The sequence below is a fragment of the Cavia porcellus genome, unplaced genomic scaffold, assembly GCF_034190915.1.
Source record: "Cavia porcellus strain 051 isolate PalLab524CR breed Dunkin Hartley unplaced genomic scaffold, mCavPor4.1 scaffold_15, whole genome shotgun sequence".
Taxonomy (NCBI): domain Eukaryota; kingdom Metazoa; phylum Chordata; class Mammalia; order Rodentia; family Caviidae; genus Cavia; species Cavia porcellus.
Window position 1 is genome coordinate 9633022 of NW_026947498.1, and position 18851 is coordinate 9651872.

An 18851-nucleotide genomic window follows, 5' to 3' on the forward strand; every position below is an offset into this window, starting at 1 on the left:
ATGCAGATTGCTCTTTCTACGTACCTTTCTCTGCACACTGCAGAGGTGTTTGCCAGCCCAGCTCACGGCACTTGTGTACTTGCTACCACGCTCATGATCACTTACCCTCCAGCCACTCACCGCTTCACAAGTTAATAAAATCCAGGTTGGGCCCTGGGTCGAGTCCTTTGTTCCGTGAACCGTCATCCAGGTCAGACTCCTCATAGTTATAAATATGTGTGTGTCTTAATTTTCACTGTGGGCTGCACTGAAAGGGGTAGATTGGGACTAATTGGCTGGAATTCCAATAACATTTCCATGGGATTACAAATACAAACTTCCCGGACCATAGCAAGGATGGAAAAAAGAGATCTCTGTTTTTGGCACCCAGTGTGGGGCACAAACCCATGACCCTGAGATTAAGTCTCATGCTCTACCCACTGGCACATAGAGGCGACCCCCAAAAGGTCCCAGCAGCCTCCTCAAGTTAAAAAGAAGACAGAACCAAGGAGAGGAAATAGGAATTCACAGGGAGAGTCCCGGAGAGGAGTTACACAGAGAGAAATCTCAAGAGGGTGCTATTTGGGCATTCAGCTGAGCTGATCCAGGCATCCGGAAGCTGAGAGAAGAACCACCTGAATGTATCAGCAGTCTCAGCGCCCAGCGCTCACACAGAGCTGGGAACAGTGCCTCTTCTGTCGGCCCCTCCATGTGCCATGCCCTTAAAACTCTCTCAGAAATGCAAGGCCCCTGCATTACAAGGTTGACATCATTTGTTTTCCACCTTTCAGAAGTCCCTGGCACACACACAAAGCCACAGTTTACTGTCCTCTGTGCTCCGGGTCATTTTGGGTAAAAGGGATAATCTACCTCTTATTCCACCTCGGCCAAAAGCAGAAATGCTGCGGCCCCAAAAGTAAAGGGTGAATTACTCTCTGGTGGCTGTCACGGCTGCTGCAGGGAGGAGTGGGATGGACAGGTCCCCTCAGCTTGCCAGTTACGTCCATGTTGCGAATCCAGCCTTTGGAGGGTGGCCTTTGTCCGTATGAGGGGTAATCTGTTATCGCCCTTTCAGAAAGTCCTGTTCGCCTTACTTGTTTCTTTGAATGTGGGAACATTTGTGTCTCTTCTCACAGGTGATCAGCGAGTTTGAAGCCTCCCCTGACTCATTTTCCTACAGAATTCCTAACCTGAGTCGAAATCGCCAGTACAGCGTCTGGGTGGTGGCAGTGACGTCGGCCGGCAGAGGCAACAGCAGTGAAATCATCACAGTGGAGCCACTAGCTAAAGGTGTGCGCGTGGGGCTTCGCTCCCGCCGGGACGGCCGGGTTAGGTCACTGCTCTGTGCTGTAAAACCTGGGGAGCCCTGAGAACCCAGCCACCCAGAGCATTGCTTGTCATGCCCAGGAAATGGGGCTACTGGTGCCTGGCACTGGGCCTCTGTGACACCCACACAGGCTCCCCACCCCAGGTGGGCAAGCCCTATGCCAGTGAGTACAGTGAGTGTCTCTGGGGAAATCAGGCCAAGAAGCCTCCGCTGGCCCTTTGAGTAGCTGAATGTCACCATTAGCATTTGCTCAAGGAACTTCTACCCAGTCAGGACCAGGCATTGTACTTCTGAATAAAAAACATCTATTTTTTGGTCCCTGGCATTTGGAACCTTGAAAATGTAAGAATATCATTATCTATTTATTTATTGGCAGAATGCTATAAACAAAGACCCTAAGTGGAAAGTTGGAGCCCCAGAGGAAAAAAGCTCCTACAGGAGAAGACATTATCTTCACATCTTGCTATCTGACTGCTCCTTAAGAGCAGGTGTAGAGCTGGGAACGTGGTGATTGCAATCACAGCACTCTGGAAGGCTGAGGCAGGAGGATCTCAAGTTCGAGCCCAGCCTGAACAACTTAGCAACTTAACAAGAACTGTCTTAAAATATGAACATTTAAAAAGGGCTGCGGATGTTGCTTAATGTGAAGGCCCTGGGTTCAGTACCCAGTGTTGTGTAAAACAGTCCTCAAATGTAGACCCTGGACATTCTCTGTTTCTGGCTGTCACCGCCTCCCTGTGTTCCCAGGGTCCCCCAAATCAGCCCTCACAATGAGTCAGTTTACACACTTCACAGTCCCAGGCTAGCAGGAGCAGCCTGGTGGCTTCTGAGTAGGGAGCATCAGCCCTTTCTTAGTGACACGGTCTCTAGGAGCCAGAAGAGAATACCGACAGTGTAGAGCTCTGATTTTATCTCTGAAAGCTGGTAGGGAAGGCGCGGCACCGCAGGACGTGATGTGTCCCTGCACAGGCAGCGCCTCGGTGGGGAGCTGTCGCTGCTCTCTGCCGCTGTGGCCAGGCATACTTGACCCGAGGAGCAGGGTGAACTGGTACACACCGGCCAGAAGGTCGTCCCTGGGGATGGAAAGGGGGCCACAGGGGAGATGTGGGATCAGTAGTCACTCGACCTCCCCCTGCCTCTTGCTTTCCGAGTTCTGTCTGCAGACACAGCCAGGCGGTGACATAGTCAGGCCCCCTGAAAACAGCTCCTTCCATGAGACGCACAGTTGATTTGGGCAGAGTGAAGCTCCTGGGCATCATATTGACCATCTCATGTGTGTTGTGTGTCAGGCACTGTACTGGGGCCCCAGGGGCTGAGTCAGGGGACCTGACACCGATGCAAATGTCCTGCATCTCCGTGACATTGCACAGCATTCCAGTCTGGAGGCCTTTAACACAGTGGCTGCTGGGAAGCTCCTCCACATGGCGACTTTGGGGTCCAGGCCTCATCCACCTGTGGACTGTAGCCCCGGAGTCCCTATGTCCAGCTGCAGAGCTGGCAAAGTGCAGGGAGGTCCCGTGAGAGGTTCCTGTAACCAGCACGGATGTGTGTGTGACTCTGACCCACGCCCACATATACAGGAGGCAGGGTCAGGAGACAGGCTGAGGGCCCAGGAAGGGGGATCTGGTGTGGCGAGAAAGAGGTGTCCTCTCAGGGTGACCCAGACCTACGGGGTTTGCTTCCTACCTCACCGCAGGAACCCTACTTTGTTAGGGACGCAGCCCCAGAGTCAGGGCTTAACTCTCCACTGCCACAAGTGCTGTGGGAACCTCTTGAGGGGCAGCCTGAGCCACAGACATGGTAGGCAGCCCGAGCACCCAGGGTGAGCAGTGCAGCTGCATGACAGTTGAGGAAAGTGGAGGGAGGAGGAAGAGGCAGGAGGGCCCAGCTGAGAGAGCCAACACACCGCAGCCTTGGAGCAGACCCAGTGGGGCCAGGAGGCGCCGGAGCCTGAGGACCCCGGGAGGAAGAGGGCTGGCCATCTCTGGCCTGGCCTGCGGGATCCTGTTCGGCAGGCATCAGTTACAACTGCCTGTGAGCCTCTTTGAGGCCACTGCAGCCTCTGTGTCTGGACTGCACTGTGGACAGGTGGGGCAGGCAAAGCAGGAGGCCAGGGCAGAAGCTGAGTGGACATCCACAAAGCGTGGACCAATGCAGTGATGGAGAGGGCAGAAAGGAGGGAACAGGGCCTATGTGGACACAGGGCTGGTGGGCCAGGTCCTGCTCTGAGGAGGACCAGGGGAGGACTGTGTGGAGGAGCTTCTGGGGCCCTGCATGAGTGGGGGGAAGTGGTGGTGAATGAGGCACATTGAGAAGCCAAGGAAAGGGACCGAGGCCATGTGGACATCTGATGTCCAAGGGGTGGGGCCAGTTCACCCAGAAGTGTCCACAGTGTGCACAGCCTGGCACCTGGGAGACCTCGGGCAGGAGGCAGAGATACTACACGTTGGTGTCTGAACACCCCGGTGCCTAAAACACTACAGGATCATCCAAGAGCTGGAGGATTTCCGGGAGGAAGAAGGGCCCTGGACTGGCTCTCCTGGACAGGAACAGGAGCAGGGGAGAGAAAGGGGTACGGCTAGAGAGACAGGAAGGACCTGTAGGGGTTGCCCTGGGATGCTTCCAGGAGCCAGGCACAGTGGTGCACACCTGTGATCCAACACTCAGGAAACCAAAGCAGGAAGGTGCCCTGACTTCAGGACCACAGAATGAGAAAAATAAAAGCAGAAGGAAGGGAAGGAAGGGCGATCACAAGAGGCCCTGCTGCCAGGAAGGTGCAGCGAGCCCGTGCTGGGGCTGCAGGGAGGGCCTGGCTGGCCTTCCCAAGAGCAGCTGGAGTGGGGCGCAGAGGGGCACAGTGTGAGCCAGGCAGGTGAGACGGGCCCGGGGGAGCAGAGGACCGACTCGCCCTGAAGTGGCCAGGGGAAGCTGCTGGGGCAGCCCTCGTCTCCTCTGTGAGTCTGATCGAGGGGGGCTGTGTCACGGGAGCTCCAGCAGGGAGGTGAAGCTGGTCCTGCAGGAAAGAGCGGCTCTCCTTTCAGTGTGGGAGATGCCCAGTTCTAGTCGTGTCCCCCACGTCTGCTGATGAGTTAGGCACTTCCAAAGAGGGGGTTTGAGCTTGAGAGAGGAAGGGCCCTGGGCAGCAGGAGGGGTCTACTAGAGGGACGGCCATGGAAGTGCAGTGAGGTGGGAGGCATGTGGAGCCCTGTGCAGTCATCAGGTGGTAGAGGGGCCAGCAGCACCATCCACGGTTCCGGCTTGGGCTGAAGCAGAGGACCGCTGCTCCTATGGAGGAGGTGACTGAGGAGAATGTGGGGCCAGTCCTGCAGAACCCTACCCCAGGTTGGAGGCCTGGGCAGGCAGAGGACAGGGAGCCCAGGAGCAGCACGGGCTCTGAAGGCTGTGAGTGGTGAGAGTTTTCACCGCAATTACCCACAGGAACTGGCTGAAAGACAGACTCCGGAACCCACCCAGGGTCGCTGAAATCTGCAGCCCAGGATGAGAGTTACTGTTGCCCTTGGGCTGCGGATTTAGCTCAGAGGCATAAGTGCCTGCCTTGCAAGCAGGTGGTCGTGAGTTCGAACCCCGGTACCGATAAAAAGAAAAAAAAAAGAGAGAGTTACTGTTCCCCACAGATCCCAGGATATTCCCTCTTGTACTCCGGGTTGAAAGCTACGGGCCTGGGCCATTCTGCTGCTCAGTTATGGAATTGGGGCCAGGGGCCTGTGAATTTCACCTGCCTCAAACTGGGGGGAGTTGGTCCGGAAGCTGCAGTGGTTCTAACCTGTGCTCCTTAGGTTGCTGGTGGAAATCACTCCTAAGTCCCAGATCTGATTTAGTATGGGGTTGTGACCGGCACATTCAGGACCACAATAGAATGGAGCAGAACAGAGACAAATCAATGAGGTCAAAGTAAAATAGTGCTGTAAAATATCAGAATAGGAGCAGAAGTGCTCATTTATGAAGATTCAGTTTCACTGAGGCATCCTCGTGCAGAGGTGAGTGGCTGTAAGAAGCATCAAAGCCCCTAACCTCAAATTCAATTCCCCTAATTGCTCCCATTTTACTGCTGGAGACATGTCCCAGAATTCAAAGGATGGTCTCAAAAGATTGAAAAGCCAAATGTAAAAGCCACCAATACCCGAAATCCAGTGCCCCTGACCAAGATCTTTTGATTGCCAAGCTCTAAAATCAGAAATATCAATGAGTGACAAATTGTCCCTGCCTTTAATGCTCTATTAAGGAGCAGTTGCTTCAAACACGTAGTCTAACTTTGCTGCAGGATTCCCTGTCCCCCCAGAGCCTGGCTTCTGGGGCTCTCACCTCTGTCCTGTCTGCCCCTGCCCAGCGCTGTCAGAACAACAGACAGAAGAATGGCCTCTACTGAACGTTAGACCAAGGCTGACCTGTTCTACACCAGGACAGCTCTCTGCTGACTCAGTCCCGAGAGCCCTGCATTCCCTGGGACCCCACAGTTTTCCGGGAGCCTGCCCCACACCCTCTTCTGCCAGTGCAAACCCTCAAGTCTCACTACAGTTTGAAGTCCTGACATTTGGTTCCATTTTTGTGGGACCAGAATGAGATTGGGGCTCCTTTCCCTCAGAGGTGGTGTCTGTGCAGGTAGCCAGGCCGGGCGCCTGGTGGGAGCCCTGCTCCTTCCCCTCCGACATCCCGGCCCACGGCAGCCTGAGCACACTGAGGATGATAAAGGGAAAAGCCTCCGGGCCCTGGCTCGTGCCCAGGAGGTGGCATCCGGTGGATGTCATTGGGGCTGACTTTGTCCTCTGCAAGGCTGTGTCTTGGTGTCTCTGCCAGCTCTGTGACTCATCAAAGGCTGGGAGAAATCCATCTCCAGGAAGGCTCCTCTCAGTGCGGGTCTCCCAGCGCTCAGGTTTCTGCCTTCTGGAACTGCTGCGGAGCAAGATGTGCTGGGAGGAGCTCTGGGCTGGTCTGCCCAAGTCGCTGCCCAAGCAATCGGCAGCTCTTCACGAGAACCACCTGAAATGTCGCTTTCACTTACTGTGTGTCCTGGCAGGGCACGCCCCGCACACCTATAGATGGAAATCGTTCCTGTGTGCTTCTTCCAGGCTCCGGGGGCCTGTGTTTTGTGTTGTCTGTTGTCTCACATATTAAAAGTACATTGTAATGTGCAGTTCCAGGGTTGATGAACTGCTTCATAAAGTGCTTTGAAAAACAATTGGGCTCGTAGAAAACACAGCTTGGAGTTGCTTTGTTTATGAAACTCCACATGTCTTGTTTGGACTCCTCACCTTTAGCCAGTAGGAGAAAAAAACTCTACCAGGGGATTTTCAGGTGTCACTGTGTTCCCCCAGCGCCAGTTCTTGGTGACCCTGGTACTGGAAGAGGCAGGCAGCTGGGTGTTAACTGCTGCTTCCTGCTCTGGGGATTGGTGTGTGTACTTGGGCCAGACAGGGGGTGTCAGTCCGGCTCTGTGTAGCCAAGTCTGTGGCTAACTGGGTCCCACTGTCCGGCTTCCAGCTCCAGCGCGGATCCTCACCTTCAGCGGAACGGTGACAACTCCTTGGATGAAAGATATCGTCCTGCCGTGTAAAGCTGTCGGGGACCCCTCTCCCGCAGTGAAGTGGATGAAGGACAGGTAACCAGTAACCCAATGCGTGCCCTTCACAGCCCCTCGGTCATGGCACAGGCAGAGTGTGGGGTGTGCTGTGCCCCTAATTCTGGGTTCACGTGTTTTGTGGGAAGCCTGCGGAACGCTAGCACGGCCTCTGAGATGGCTTGGCAATCCCAGACAGTGAGGGAGACACACAGTAATATTAACTAAAAATACTTACCATTCCTGTGGACCCCCCTCAACATCCTCCCTTTGCTTTGAACACCTTCACCCCATGATTCTCATCACCTTCTGCAGCAGCTCTGGAGTCCTCTTTCCCGAGCAGCACAGGGACTGCTGCCCCCAAGCATCATCTAGTGGATAGGCAGGCTTGTAAACCGTGGGCTGTGTCTTCATTCATGGGCTCTGGCTCTGTGTGACTTCCGGCTCTTCCCCAAAGTCAAAATGACCATGAAAAGTCATTCAGGACATGGAGGCAGGCAGGACAGAGCAACTAAAGACCCTCAGGAAAGGGGACTCCAGAGCTGCTGCAGAGTGGCCAGGACAATGGGAGAAGTGTTCGAAGTGGCGATAGGAATTAATGGCTCTGTATGTTTTACTGTAATGATATCTTTAAAAAATTTAAACATCCATCTTATTTTCTGATCACAACTCCAAGTTGCTTCTGCCCTCTGTAAATCCAGAGCCTGGAACCTCCTGTGTGTGCTCGCAGAGAAAGCAGCCAAGCCAGCACAGGATAGCTGTGGAAGCTGGCTCAGCCTCCTGAGGTGGGGGGTCCATAGAGAGCAGGACCCAAAACTGCTGTGCATCTTAATGCATCCCTTTCTTTAGAGATGACAGACCTGTTAAACCCAGCCCTGACTCCCATGAACTGAGAGATAACTTGAAGGAATGGAATGCATTGGGACTTTGCTCAGGGGAGGCTGGCTTTCCACACTAAATAGTAATTATTAAAATCATTGCAGCCAAGATGGAAGGGTAGAATGTGGGTGAGGTGTCCTCTGCTCACGTCTCTTAAAAGTACCATGTCTCACTTTAGGGGAAGAAATCAGGATATAAGAAAAGGACTCAGAATTCACCTGTGAGGATAGAGATTTGACAAAATAGATTCAAACCTTATTTTCTAACACTAACAATGAAGCAGTATAAAGCATTAAAATAATGAGCCGGCTTCAATGACCGTTTTTCTCTGCATTTCAAATCAGTTAATGCAAAGGAAATCCCGAAGATCCCAGGGCCAAGCTGGCATCCTGTCTGCTGCAGGAATGTCCCCAGTCAATTGGACAATCTGCCACCACGGAACTTTGCAGGAAGCCAGCATTTCATGGACTGTGTCCAGTTCATCCCCAGTGGTGGCTTTATGTGACTGCAGGAGATGTCTGGAGACTTAGCCTGCCCTGCACCATTTGGCCAGCCTGGCTCTTCTGCCCACAAGAGGGGTTCCCAGGAAGGCCAGAAAGAGGACCTCTGCAGGGGAGCCTGTATGGGAGGAGAGAGGATCACCGGGCAGCACAGTCTGTCACCTGTAGTCGCCCACAGGCAAGGCAGGAGCCAGGCCACTGACGCCGACCTAAGCTCAGCCCACGGTTTACTCAGAGAAAGGACCCACACTCGGGTGGTTCCCCGGGTTAACTCGGTGTGATTCCTAGGAAGTGCAGGAAATAGTGAGCTTGCAAGCATGCTGTGGGCTTAGAGGGGTCTCAGTGCTTCTGCCCAGCCTCAGCCAACATGGGTCGTAATTTCCCTAATCTGTGCATTCTTCTTCCTGTGAGGCAGTAACGGGACGCCCAGCCTGGTGACGATTGACGGGCGCAGGAGCATCTTCAGTAACGGCAGCTTCATCATCCGCACAGTGAAGGCCGAGGACTCTGGCTACTACAGCTGCATTGCCAACAACAACTGGGGCTCCGACGAAATCATCTTAAATCTGCAAGTCCAAGGTACAGGATGGGGCTCCTGGGCAGCCGCCTGCATGTGTGCGGGCCTTAGATGCAAGACTGAGCAAATTTAAAATCTGCCTTGCTGAAACACTAATTGCTGTTTTCATATTACAAAAAAAATACGTGCTCAACTTGGAAAGTACACGTGAGCACATAAAGGAAATAAACAGCATTCACAGTCACAGAGGAAATACCGGCTGCAATGTAGTTTTATATATTAAATGCAACAGCTCTTTAGAAAGTCCCTAATAACTTCTGCTAATTGCACTGTTTGCATATGTATGTACAACCCAGGAAACACAAATGAAAAGTTAGCCGAACGGTTGTCCTTTATGTCTGCCAATTAACTCGGTTTTTATGAGCAGTCTATGCCAAAAGGATACTAATCACAACTCTAAGCACACTGCCATAAGATTCAGTCCTGTATTTTAACATGAGGTATTTAATTTTTCTTGCAATCCACAAAATGTGCACAATTTCCAAAGATATTAAAATTGTGTGCAAAAACTCAAGTGGCTATTGACTGGGTTCCGGTTTAGGTGCACAGTGATATTTTATTAGAGGAAGCACCTGCTGCTTTGGATTTGGAGTTTATCACTTTAATACATTCAGCAAATAAAATTTGAATCAATATTGTCCTCCATGGGATCAAGATGGAGGCGAAGGACTATATGTTTTTTTTAAGATATTGCAAAATTGATCTTGAATTTCAAGTTAATTGCAGTCAGGAGAATTCAGGGGCACTTTGGAAGATAACTCTGTGTTCCAGATTCGAAAGACATGGGCCATTTTTCAGGTCTTGGGGTCGATATAACAGGCATCACTCACGAGAAATGAAGAGGCACTTTCCATGAAGCTTTCTGTGTATTCTGGGAGCCTGATCCTGAATTTCTTTGGTATTTCTGCCCTCACAGCCAGTCCAGACTTACAGTGAGGCCCGTTGTTTAGAAGTAGGCATCCTCCAAGCCTGGTATGAGTGTTCAGCTCATGTGGTACAAAGCCGTGACACATCTGAGATTTTCAGAGCTGAGTGTGTGTGGGGTAGGGGAGGGGTCTTAGGCCAGTAGCTTAAAAAGTGATAATTTGTGAAATTCTTCTTTGCATTAGCTACTTCTCCCCCTGCCCCTGAGAAAAGCAGAATAGCTAAGAAGACATCATTTATCTTTTTCATGAATTTCGTGGCTCAAATTCAGGGTGAAGCAACGCCTGCCTCCGCAGGGAGCTTGAAGATTTCAATTCGTGATGGAAGCTCAGAAATCCAAGGACTGGCAGGGAAATGCGCTCGGGATAAATCCAAGGAGAAGGGGCTGCATTTTCCTTAACTAATAGCTTCCCTCTGCTCTATCTCTCTGGCCCAGGCTATCAAGGAAACAGACATTTTGACAGAAGTGAATTGCATATTTTGGCAACCTAACGCACTTCTTTAATACATGGCTGTTAAGAATGATTCAGTAAAGACCGTTACAGAGGATTAAACATGTGAAAAACTAATTCTTGTTTTCTAAACACTGTTCCTATCTAGTTCCACCAGATCAGCCCCGACTCACTGTATCCAAAACCACATCCTCCTCCATCACACTCTCCTGGCTCCCGGGGGACAATGGAGGCAGCTCCATCCGAGGTAAGGATGTCCTCTACCCTGGGTTACCGCGCTGGCCCTGGGTGGCTCGGCGCCACATCGTATCAGATAACTGCCAGGCGTTGGTGTGTTCTCCCCCAAAACGCAGCCTGCCACTAATTCTCCCGAGCAAGAAATCATACGTATTTTTTTCTCATATTTGTTGAAACTCAAATCATTTGTCCAGAGATTTTCACCCCACCCTTGCCTGGAGCATGCAGACTGAGGGAAACATTAACAAATGGAAGCGAGGGGAGGGGGAACTGTAGTCTTTCCCCTGAGACTCTGGATGCGGTAACTTCAGTTTGCCGAAGTGATATATCACGCCTCTCCGTAACCATGGTTACTCTTCTGCCTTATAAAGTCAGAAGAGAAAAAGGACATAGAGTTTAGATGGAAAACAACTTATTTGCATGAGGGCTCCGCTTTTGACACGTAACAGAAAATCATGCCAGGCTCACCCTAGAGGGCTGAGCCAGCATGGTCACCACAGTCCCGAGGGCAGCAGGGTCATGCTGAGCTGTCTCGGGAGAAGGGACCGGAGGTGTCCAGAGGAAGAGACTGAAGGCACACTGGAGTGAAGGACCTAAGTGTTCCTAGAGCAAGCAAGAAAGGCCAGGGCTTAGACTCAGGAAACTGAGGAAAAGGGCTGAACAGAAGCGGGGCAGAGAGGCCCATTCAGGGGGGAGCAAAGCAGCTCTATGGGCCTGGGGCAGCAGCCACACCCCTCGGAAGCCCTAAGTGCCCAGCCAGGGCTGCTGTCCTTTCTCTCCAAGTTACCCGAGTCAGACATTCACCACCGCCCCACTGATGCGGCTCGGGAGCAGCTGCTGCTTTTCCTTCTCCATTCCTTTCTGTAGGAAAGAAAAAGGTGGCGCTCCTCTTTTAAAATAACTGGGTGATTAGAGGTGAGGCCCTGCTGTGGGCTTGAGGAGTGTGGGACAGATCTGCAGCAGCTGCAGCACACAGGGCGTCGTTAGTGGATGAATAAAGTCTCCAGGCAGCAGCGAGGACCCATCTGCAGATAAGCAGTGTAAATTACAGGGTCATGATCAGTAGAGCTGAGTGACTTTCTCAAGTGGCGCTGGGCAGCTGGGAACAGCTGTGATTGCAGGTGCCTGAAGCTGGAAGGGTGGATGGGTGAGGAAGCAGCAAGGAGCGCAGGGCGCCTTGCTGACATGGGCCACCGGGGGCTCTCAGCAGGCTGCAGAACCTTCTTAGAACAAGTGGGTGTGGAGGCTGCAGACCACAAAAAAATAAACTTTAAGTGAGCACAGCGGCACACGCCTCTCATCTCAGCCATCTGGGCGACTGAGGCAGGAGGATTGCAAGTTCTAGCCCAGCCTGGGCAATTTAGCAACCTAACAAGACTTTGTCTCAAGATAAAAAATAATGGTCAGGAATTTAGCTCAGCAGTGTAAGTACCTGCCTGGCAAATGTGAGTTCGATCCCTGGTACCAAAAAATATATATATTTATTGATGAAGGACCGGGATACAGCTCAGTATAAAGGACCTGGCTTTAGTCCCCAGCACTGAATTTATTAAAAAAAAATACATGCATTTATTTATATAATAAAAAATAAACTTTGAGGCAGGGAACAGAAGGATGCGAGCACAGGCAGGATTATGGATGAAGAGTCCCTGCGGGAACTGAGATGTGGCAGGGGCAAAGCTACTGGCAGGGAGGTGTCCTGGGTCAGGTGCACTGTGCCAGTGGTGGTGAGGACACTGATGACTGCAGGAGGGCACAGGGAGGCACACGAGCCCATTTTAGGGACAGAGTTCCCCGAAGTGGAAGCTGGGGGAAACCAACCTCAGACATACAGTTGGCTGAGGTGGAGGTTGGCACAGTAGGGCCACAGCAGTGGGGGAGCTCAGAGTAGCAGCACAGGGAGAGCAAATGGGCCTAGGAGAACGACTGCAAAGATGGACCCAGATGGGGCAGGGGGAGGCATCGGAGTGGGGGGTCTCTCAGCAGGGGCCAGGACCCCAAGTACCCGGCGACCTCTTCCCAGGTGCATGGCTGTGAACATTTAGGAGAGACAGGCACAGAGTGGAGAGGACACATTTGCCCCCAGAAACGTGGTTGGAGGCGACATGGGTAAAAGAGGCAATAGAAAAAACTTCAGTGACCACAGGACCTGACAGGTGTGACTCAGGCCTGTGGCTTCCTGGGACGCAGCACCCGAGCTCTCTGGGTCTCAGTGTCTTCACGGGTCCTGGGGAAGGGTGACATTATTCCATGGGGTTGTGTGAAGCCAGAGGAGTGAAAGGCTTGGGTCAGTGCCGAGAAATGGGCAGGTGTGGTCAGCTGTTGCAGAAGTTGCGTGAAGAGTGGACAACTGCAGGAGTGAATGGTTTTCAAACTAAAGAGAAGCCAGGTTGGAATGGCCCCAGATGGGGAGACAAACCCCACCAGGCAGAGAACCCGGGGGACGGGGAGGCCACTATGCCCTTCTCATTCCCCTGGACAGCACAGCTCTTTCCCAGGCCTAGGGGGGCTCCAGAATAACTCAGCTTCACCTCTGCCTCTGCCCAGGGCTTCGGACATCAGCTCCAGGGGCCAGATTCTTAGCTCTTCAGTGTTTGTCCCCTGCTGGCCAGGGTGGCATTAAAGGGCAGTAGGAGATGGGCATGCCTTCACCCCTTTACGCAGCCACACTGAATGTCTGGGGTGGGTGACGGACTTTGTGCCTCAGCCAGCACAGCACCTCTCCCAGGGTCAGACTCCTGGAATCACGAAGCATTAGCGTTCCCTTCCCGAGGCCCAGACCTGGGAAGCCTCGACCTGCACCAAACTCCAACAGACTATGAAGTGTGCTCACAGGCCATATGCTTTCCCGTAGGGTACATTCTGCAGTATTCCGAGGACAACAGCGAGCAGTGGGGCAGCTTCCCGATCAGCCCCAGTGAGCGCTCCTACCGCCTGGAGAATCTGAAGTGCGGGACCTGGTACAAGTTCACTCTCACCGCCCAGAACGGAGTGGGCCCCGGGCGCATCAGTGAGATCATAGAAGCGAAGACCTTAGGAAAAGGTACACGTGCCTCCTGTCACCTCTAGATCCCTGGCTGTCTTCAGGGAGAGGCGGGTGTATGTTTGCTTGCAAGTTTGGTTTTTGTTGATCACAAAAAGAGTTCAGCAGTGTTGTGGCGTAAGAGAGACAGCTGATTCCTGATTTGGAGAGCACCCTGGTTTCCTCGGCTTATGATTTCAGTTCCAGTGAAAGAGAAGAGTGTCATGTAGCAATCAAGGGCATTGATGCTGATGAAGTGCCATGGGATGTGGGGTGTGTCCTCGCTGCTCCTTTGGGGTCAGCTTCTCCCTCTCCAACCCCATTCCTAGATCAATCTAGAGCCCCCACAGCATCTCCCAGTCCCCCTTCTCAGGCTTCACCTGACCAGGCCGCACTGTACACATTTTGCCATGAGTCAGGGTTCTGAAATCCACAGCGCAGACCTTTGGGGAGCCAGGTCTGAGGGAAGGGAAGCTCAGAGGAGTAGTGTGCAGCTGGAAGAGACAGACTGAGGCTCTGCAGGCTGCGGTCAGGTCTTCACAGGTCTCCTTGAGACTTGTCTGGCGGTGGGGTGGACTCAGGTGAGAGGAGGGCGAGCAGTGGCAGTTGAGCCCAGCGTTTGCATTCTGGGTTCAGAAGACGAGGGTGCCTGAGGCAGGGCTGTGGCCATGCAGCCCCAGAGCCCGGGTGTTTGGGTAGCAGGTGCTGCATGTACCTGCTCCCCAGATGTTGTCTGCGCCTGAGTAAGGTCCTTGCCCGTGAAATGAACCCGGGTCAGCCCAGCACAGTGCATGATATCATGCATGAACTTGGCTTTTTCCTCAGAAGCTCTGAGACTCTGGGCAGGGCAGGACCCCTCACCTGTGCTGGGGTCTGTGCTGGGGACTGGAGAAAATCCACTGGCCCCAAAACCTGTATTAAGAATGGACGTTTGCAAGTGACCCGTGTCACTGGCTTGGCCTGAGTTTCCAGGTTGAGCCGAGAGAAAGGCTCAAGGGCAGCGCGTGAAGTGTGGGGTGGACACAGTGTAGGGCAGATGTTTCCACCCCACACCCAAGCTCACCTCCGAGGGCTTCTCCGCAGAGCCCCAGTTCTCCAAAGAGCAGGAGCTGTTCGCCAGCATCAACAGCACGCGTGTGAGGCTCAATCTGATTGGCTGGAATGACGGTGGCTGCCCCATCACCTCCTTCACGCTCGAGTACAGGCCCTTTGGGACGACGGTCTGGACCACTGCCCACCGGACCTCGCTGTCCAAGTCCTACATCCTGTATGATCTGCAGGAGGCCACCTGGTACGAGCTGCAGATGCGCGTCTGCAACAGCGCGGGCTGCGCGGAGAAGCAGGCCACCTTCGCCACGCTCAACTACGATGGCAGTAAGCTCCAGGGTGCCCACTTCTCATCGGGAGCGGGGGTGTCACGTGTGCCCACCCCTGCCTGAACACCCCTCCTGGCCACCCTGTGCCTGCAGAGCCCGTCAGGTCTGGGGCCCACCAGCTGGTTCTCTGTGGCACCCTAGTTCATTATGCCCAGGTGGCCACGTTCGTGGCCCTGAGGCTGAGGTGGGTACCCCGGGAGCCCCGTGCATGGGAGACTGCGCTCGGGGCTGTGGGAATCCACCCTGTGTGCTGTGCTTATGTCAGGTGTGAGCTAACCTCGCTTTTGTTGTCTCCACCCCTCCTGTCACCCCATCCCAACCCACATGACAACTTTCTCTGCCTCATGAAGCCCGTAAACTGCATGTGCGAGTAGTTTCCATGGTGGACTGGCTTGTGTGAGTTTCTGAGCAGAAACAAGGGAGCTGAGGGGAACGGAATAAGGACGTCCACATGACCAGTATACACACACATGCTGTGCACGTGCACACTGCACACATACACTGTGCACATACGTACCATGCATGTACACCCACCATGCATGCATACCACACACACTGCACACACATACCATGCACAGACACCATGCAGACTCACATTGCACACACATACCATGTGCACACAGATTGTGCATGCACGCATACCAGGTGCACAACACACGCCATGCACATACACCATGCACACACATAGTGTGTGCACACACACTGCAGATGAGTACACTGAGCACACACACAGCTTCCATGTGTGTCGTTAAAATTAGATGAGCTATCGCTTTACATCTTCTTAACCAAAAATAAACTAGCTAAATTCTTGCCCCTTCTGTAGTGTCAAGGACCATTTATCGCTATCTGAGAAGGCCCAGCCCAGGGCAGTACAAAAGCGAGTATCCCACTCAATAGAGACCTTTCAGCTCCAATGCCAGTGCCAGCTTTGCAGTGTTTCTCTGCAAATAGCAACCCCGGGAGGAGGCGCTCTCGTCTCTAGGCAAAGCCCAGCAGTCCACAGGGAATGTGCGGCTCTGGCCCAGCCCCTCACAGCCCTGGCACGGCCAGATCACACGACCCAACTGCAGGCTGCAGCCCCAGCCCTCCATGCATTCTGCCTGATACACTGCTTCCCCAGGCGTGAGGCCTGCACACGCAGAGATGCTCCCCTGGCTTTCCCGGAAGAGTCACAGCAGGGAGCTCTGGCCATGCCAGCTTGGACTCCCGCCTACAGTCAGCTCCATCTCAGGGCTCCAGGACAGCCCAGCAGTAGCCACCACCCTCCACAGCCCATGCTCCTTCGGGGCTTCCTCCCTCCGCTCTCTGACCCCTCAGCTGCAATTGACTGCACTTCAAGGTGTCCTTGTCACAATGCATTACCGCAGGCAGAGCATCGTTTATGGCCAGGCTTCTCCTCTAGCGTGAGTCCATTCTTCTGGGACATGGCCTGGGACACCGATCACACACTCAGGGCTGAGGGATTCACACACACACTCACAGGTGAGAGTGTGTCTCACTACAGAGCCCTGATTGGTGACAGTGACTGTGGGGCCCATGGCAGCTCCACGTGACATGCAGGGACCAGGCAGGGAGTGGGGTTGACACGCACACATTAGAGACGCACTCACAGCTGATCGCTGAATTGGAAGCTACTCAAGCCGAGGATCTGAAGCTGTGATGTGACTTGCACAGCGCCCAGCAGGTTGTAAAAGTGTCTTCCAAATGTGTCTAATACGTGGTGCGTGGCTCTGCTTCATCCAGGATCGCAAACTACAGAAGCATCTTCTGAGCTGCATTTAATTTTCTGAATCCCTAAATAGTTTCATTCCACCAAGATGTGAGGGCATATTTCTTTTTCCTTGAGAAAAACAACAGACTTCTGCAAACCAATCTCGCAGATATATAGCTACAATTTCTTGTCACAATCTGCCTGAAGCTTTTTTTTTTCATTTTGGGAAAACAAACATTGATAATTAGCCGTACGCTCAGACTGGCTAGGGTTCCGACTCCCCCAATTCCTTCTCCGACTCTTCCTCTCTCCATTCTTTTGCCAAATGTTCCTGTCTGTCCTTGTCTCGTCTTGCTTTGCAAACCAGCGCAGCCTCCCGAGCACCCTCGCCCACCTCCTTGCTTGCTGAGCATTTGGAGTCTTGGGTTTTCGGCCAAAACTGCCATGAAGCGGGGAGAGCTCTCTTCCTGCTCTAGGAAAGATCTTAGAGGGCGAGGGATCCTATTATTCCTGCTCTACTTACTAAACGCAGCATAAAGGCCATTTTTGCTCAGGGAGAAATTTATTATTTTTGCACTATTTTCCCTAAAGCGCTGACTTCTGGCCCTTTTCTTACACGTAAAAGACAGCAGGCTTGAGCACCTTACATAATCGGGGATGGCGAGCTCTGCGCCCCACAAAAGCCGGTGTCTGTTCACGTCTCTCACCCATTGTGTTCAGCCCCTCGGTAGAAAGCAGCTTAAAATAGCTCGCAGTTCATTTTACCTCAGTGTTGCCTTGTAATTCTAAATCATCTGAATCACATAGCGCAGTTTAACAGTAAGTGGCTGCTTTACAGACCCAGATGAGTCCCCTTTGGAAAAGTTTTCTCTAGCTCTTAGGTCCCCAAAATGGGAGTGAAACCTAGGCTTGGTCTCACACCTGTCATGCAAAGCAAGGGAGTAACTGAAGGAGACATCCAGGCTCCTTTAAAAGCAGTGTGTCTGGTCGGTCTCCCTGCAGACCGTTTCCTGTTTACCTGCCAAGTCCCTGGCTCCTCCTTGGGGGTGCAGTTTTTCAAGTCGCTGCCCCATTGTGACAGTGAGGGCCACTTAGTCTCAGGTAAACGCATGGGTGCCCTCCAGCAGCAGGGCACAGGAGGATGTCTTCTGCAGAGCTGTGGTTTGGGAGTCTGGGCAGGGGAGGGGACCCAGAGTGCACAGGTCAGCTATCGAGGAGCTAGGAAGACCTCCTCCCATGCCATCTCCGTGGACGCCCTGGGATCACACAGGTGACCTTTGTAACCCTCCATCCCTAAACCTCCGCCACACCGCCTCCATCAATAGCATCTAACACCGTGGCCCTGCTTACAGGTACAATTCCTCCACTCATTAAGTCAGTTGTCCAAAGTGACGAGGGGCTGGCAACCAATGAAGGGCTCAAGATGCTGGTGACCATCTCCTGCATCCTGGTGGGCGTGCTCCTGCTCTTCGCGCTCCTGCTGGTGGTGCGGCGGCGGCGGCGGGAGCAGAGGCTCAAGAGGCTGAGAGGTAGGTACAGCCCCAGCTGGGCACGAACCCACAAGGGGCGCCCCTCACCTCGGAGCCCGTTGTGCTGCTGCAGAGCCCTAGGGGAGAAGCAGTGCTGGTGTCCTGGCTCGGTGTAAGCGTCAAGCCGAAGCCGAGCCGTCACCAGCGCCAGGGTCCGAGTCCTCGGCGCACAAAGAAAATTAGCTTCTCATGGTTTCCCAGCCCGTGCCACCCCCCCCCACCCCGCTCTTTAATTTTCGATGATTTCAGCAACGCCACCAACCATGGCTTTCTTTGAAAAGTGCTATCAGGTTTGCTCTGGCAAGGAGAATTATTTTATCCCCTGGAAACAGAAATGGGGGGGGGGGGTTATGGTAGAGGGAAGCATGGTGGGGCAGAAGACACTCACTGGCCCAGGTCGGAAGTCGGCACTGAAGGCCAGCGTAAGGCTTTCACCATAAGAAATGCAAAGACAGACAGCAAGGCAGTGACCGTCACCGCAGCACCCACTCTGTGTCACCCTGTGTGAGGGGCTGTCCTCCGCACTGGCCAGCAGCCCTTATTGACCCTTGCTGTACAGTATGAGGACAGGAGCGCTTTCAGCTGTAACACTCTGTGTGCCAAAGTCTAATATGTCTATATATAAAAGTCCTGGCAGAGCTGGCGGTACCGGGAGCGTCCTACCCAAAGCTACATACCCAGCCCTTGTGTTTGTTATTTTGAGACGGGATATTGATAAGTTGCCCAGGCAGGACCCTAACCTGTGGTCCTCCTGCCTCAGCCT

General features: G+C 53.2%; 1 protein-coding gene across 2 annotated transcripts in view; it reads left to right on the forward strand.

Moving 5' to 3' along the window:
* Dscam (DS cell adhesion molecule) overlaps positions 1-18851 on the forward strand; it is a 549020-nt gene that overhangs the window by 487338 nt on the left and 42831 nt on the right. Inside the window, exons 21-27 of one of the 2 annotated variants that reach the window (XM_063224581.1) lie at positions 1116-1269; positions 6806-6923; positions 8676-8839; positions 10362-10460; positions 13305-13493; positions 14556-14846; positions 17912-18088. In XM_063224581.1, the coding sequence (XP_063080651.1) occupies positions 1116-1269; positions 6806-6923; positions 8676-8839; positions 10362-10460; positions 13305-13493; positions 14556-14846; positions 17912-18088 (1192 nt within the window). Of the gene's footprint in view, positions 1-1115; positions 1270-6805; positions 6924-8671; positions 8840-10361; positions 10461-13304; positions 13494-14555; positions 14847-17911; positions 18089-18851 lie in introns of those variants that run through there. The other variant, XM_063224582.1, reaches the window with a different exon arrangement.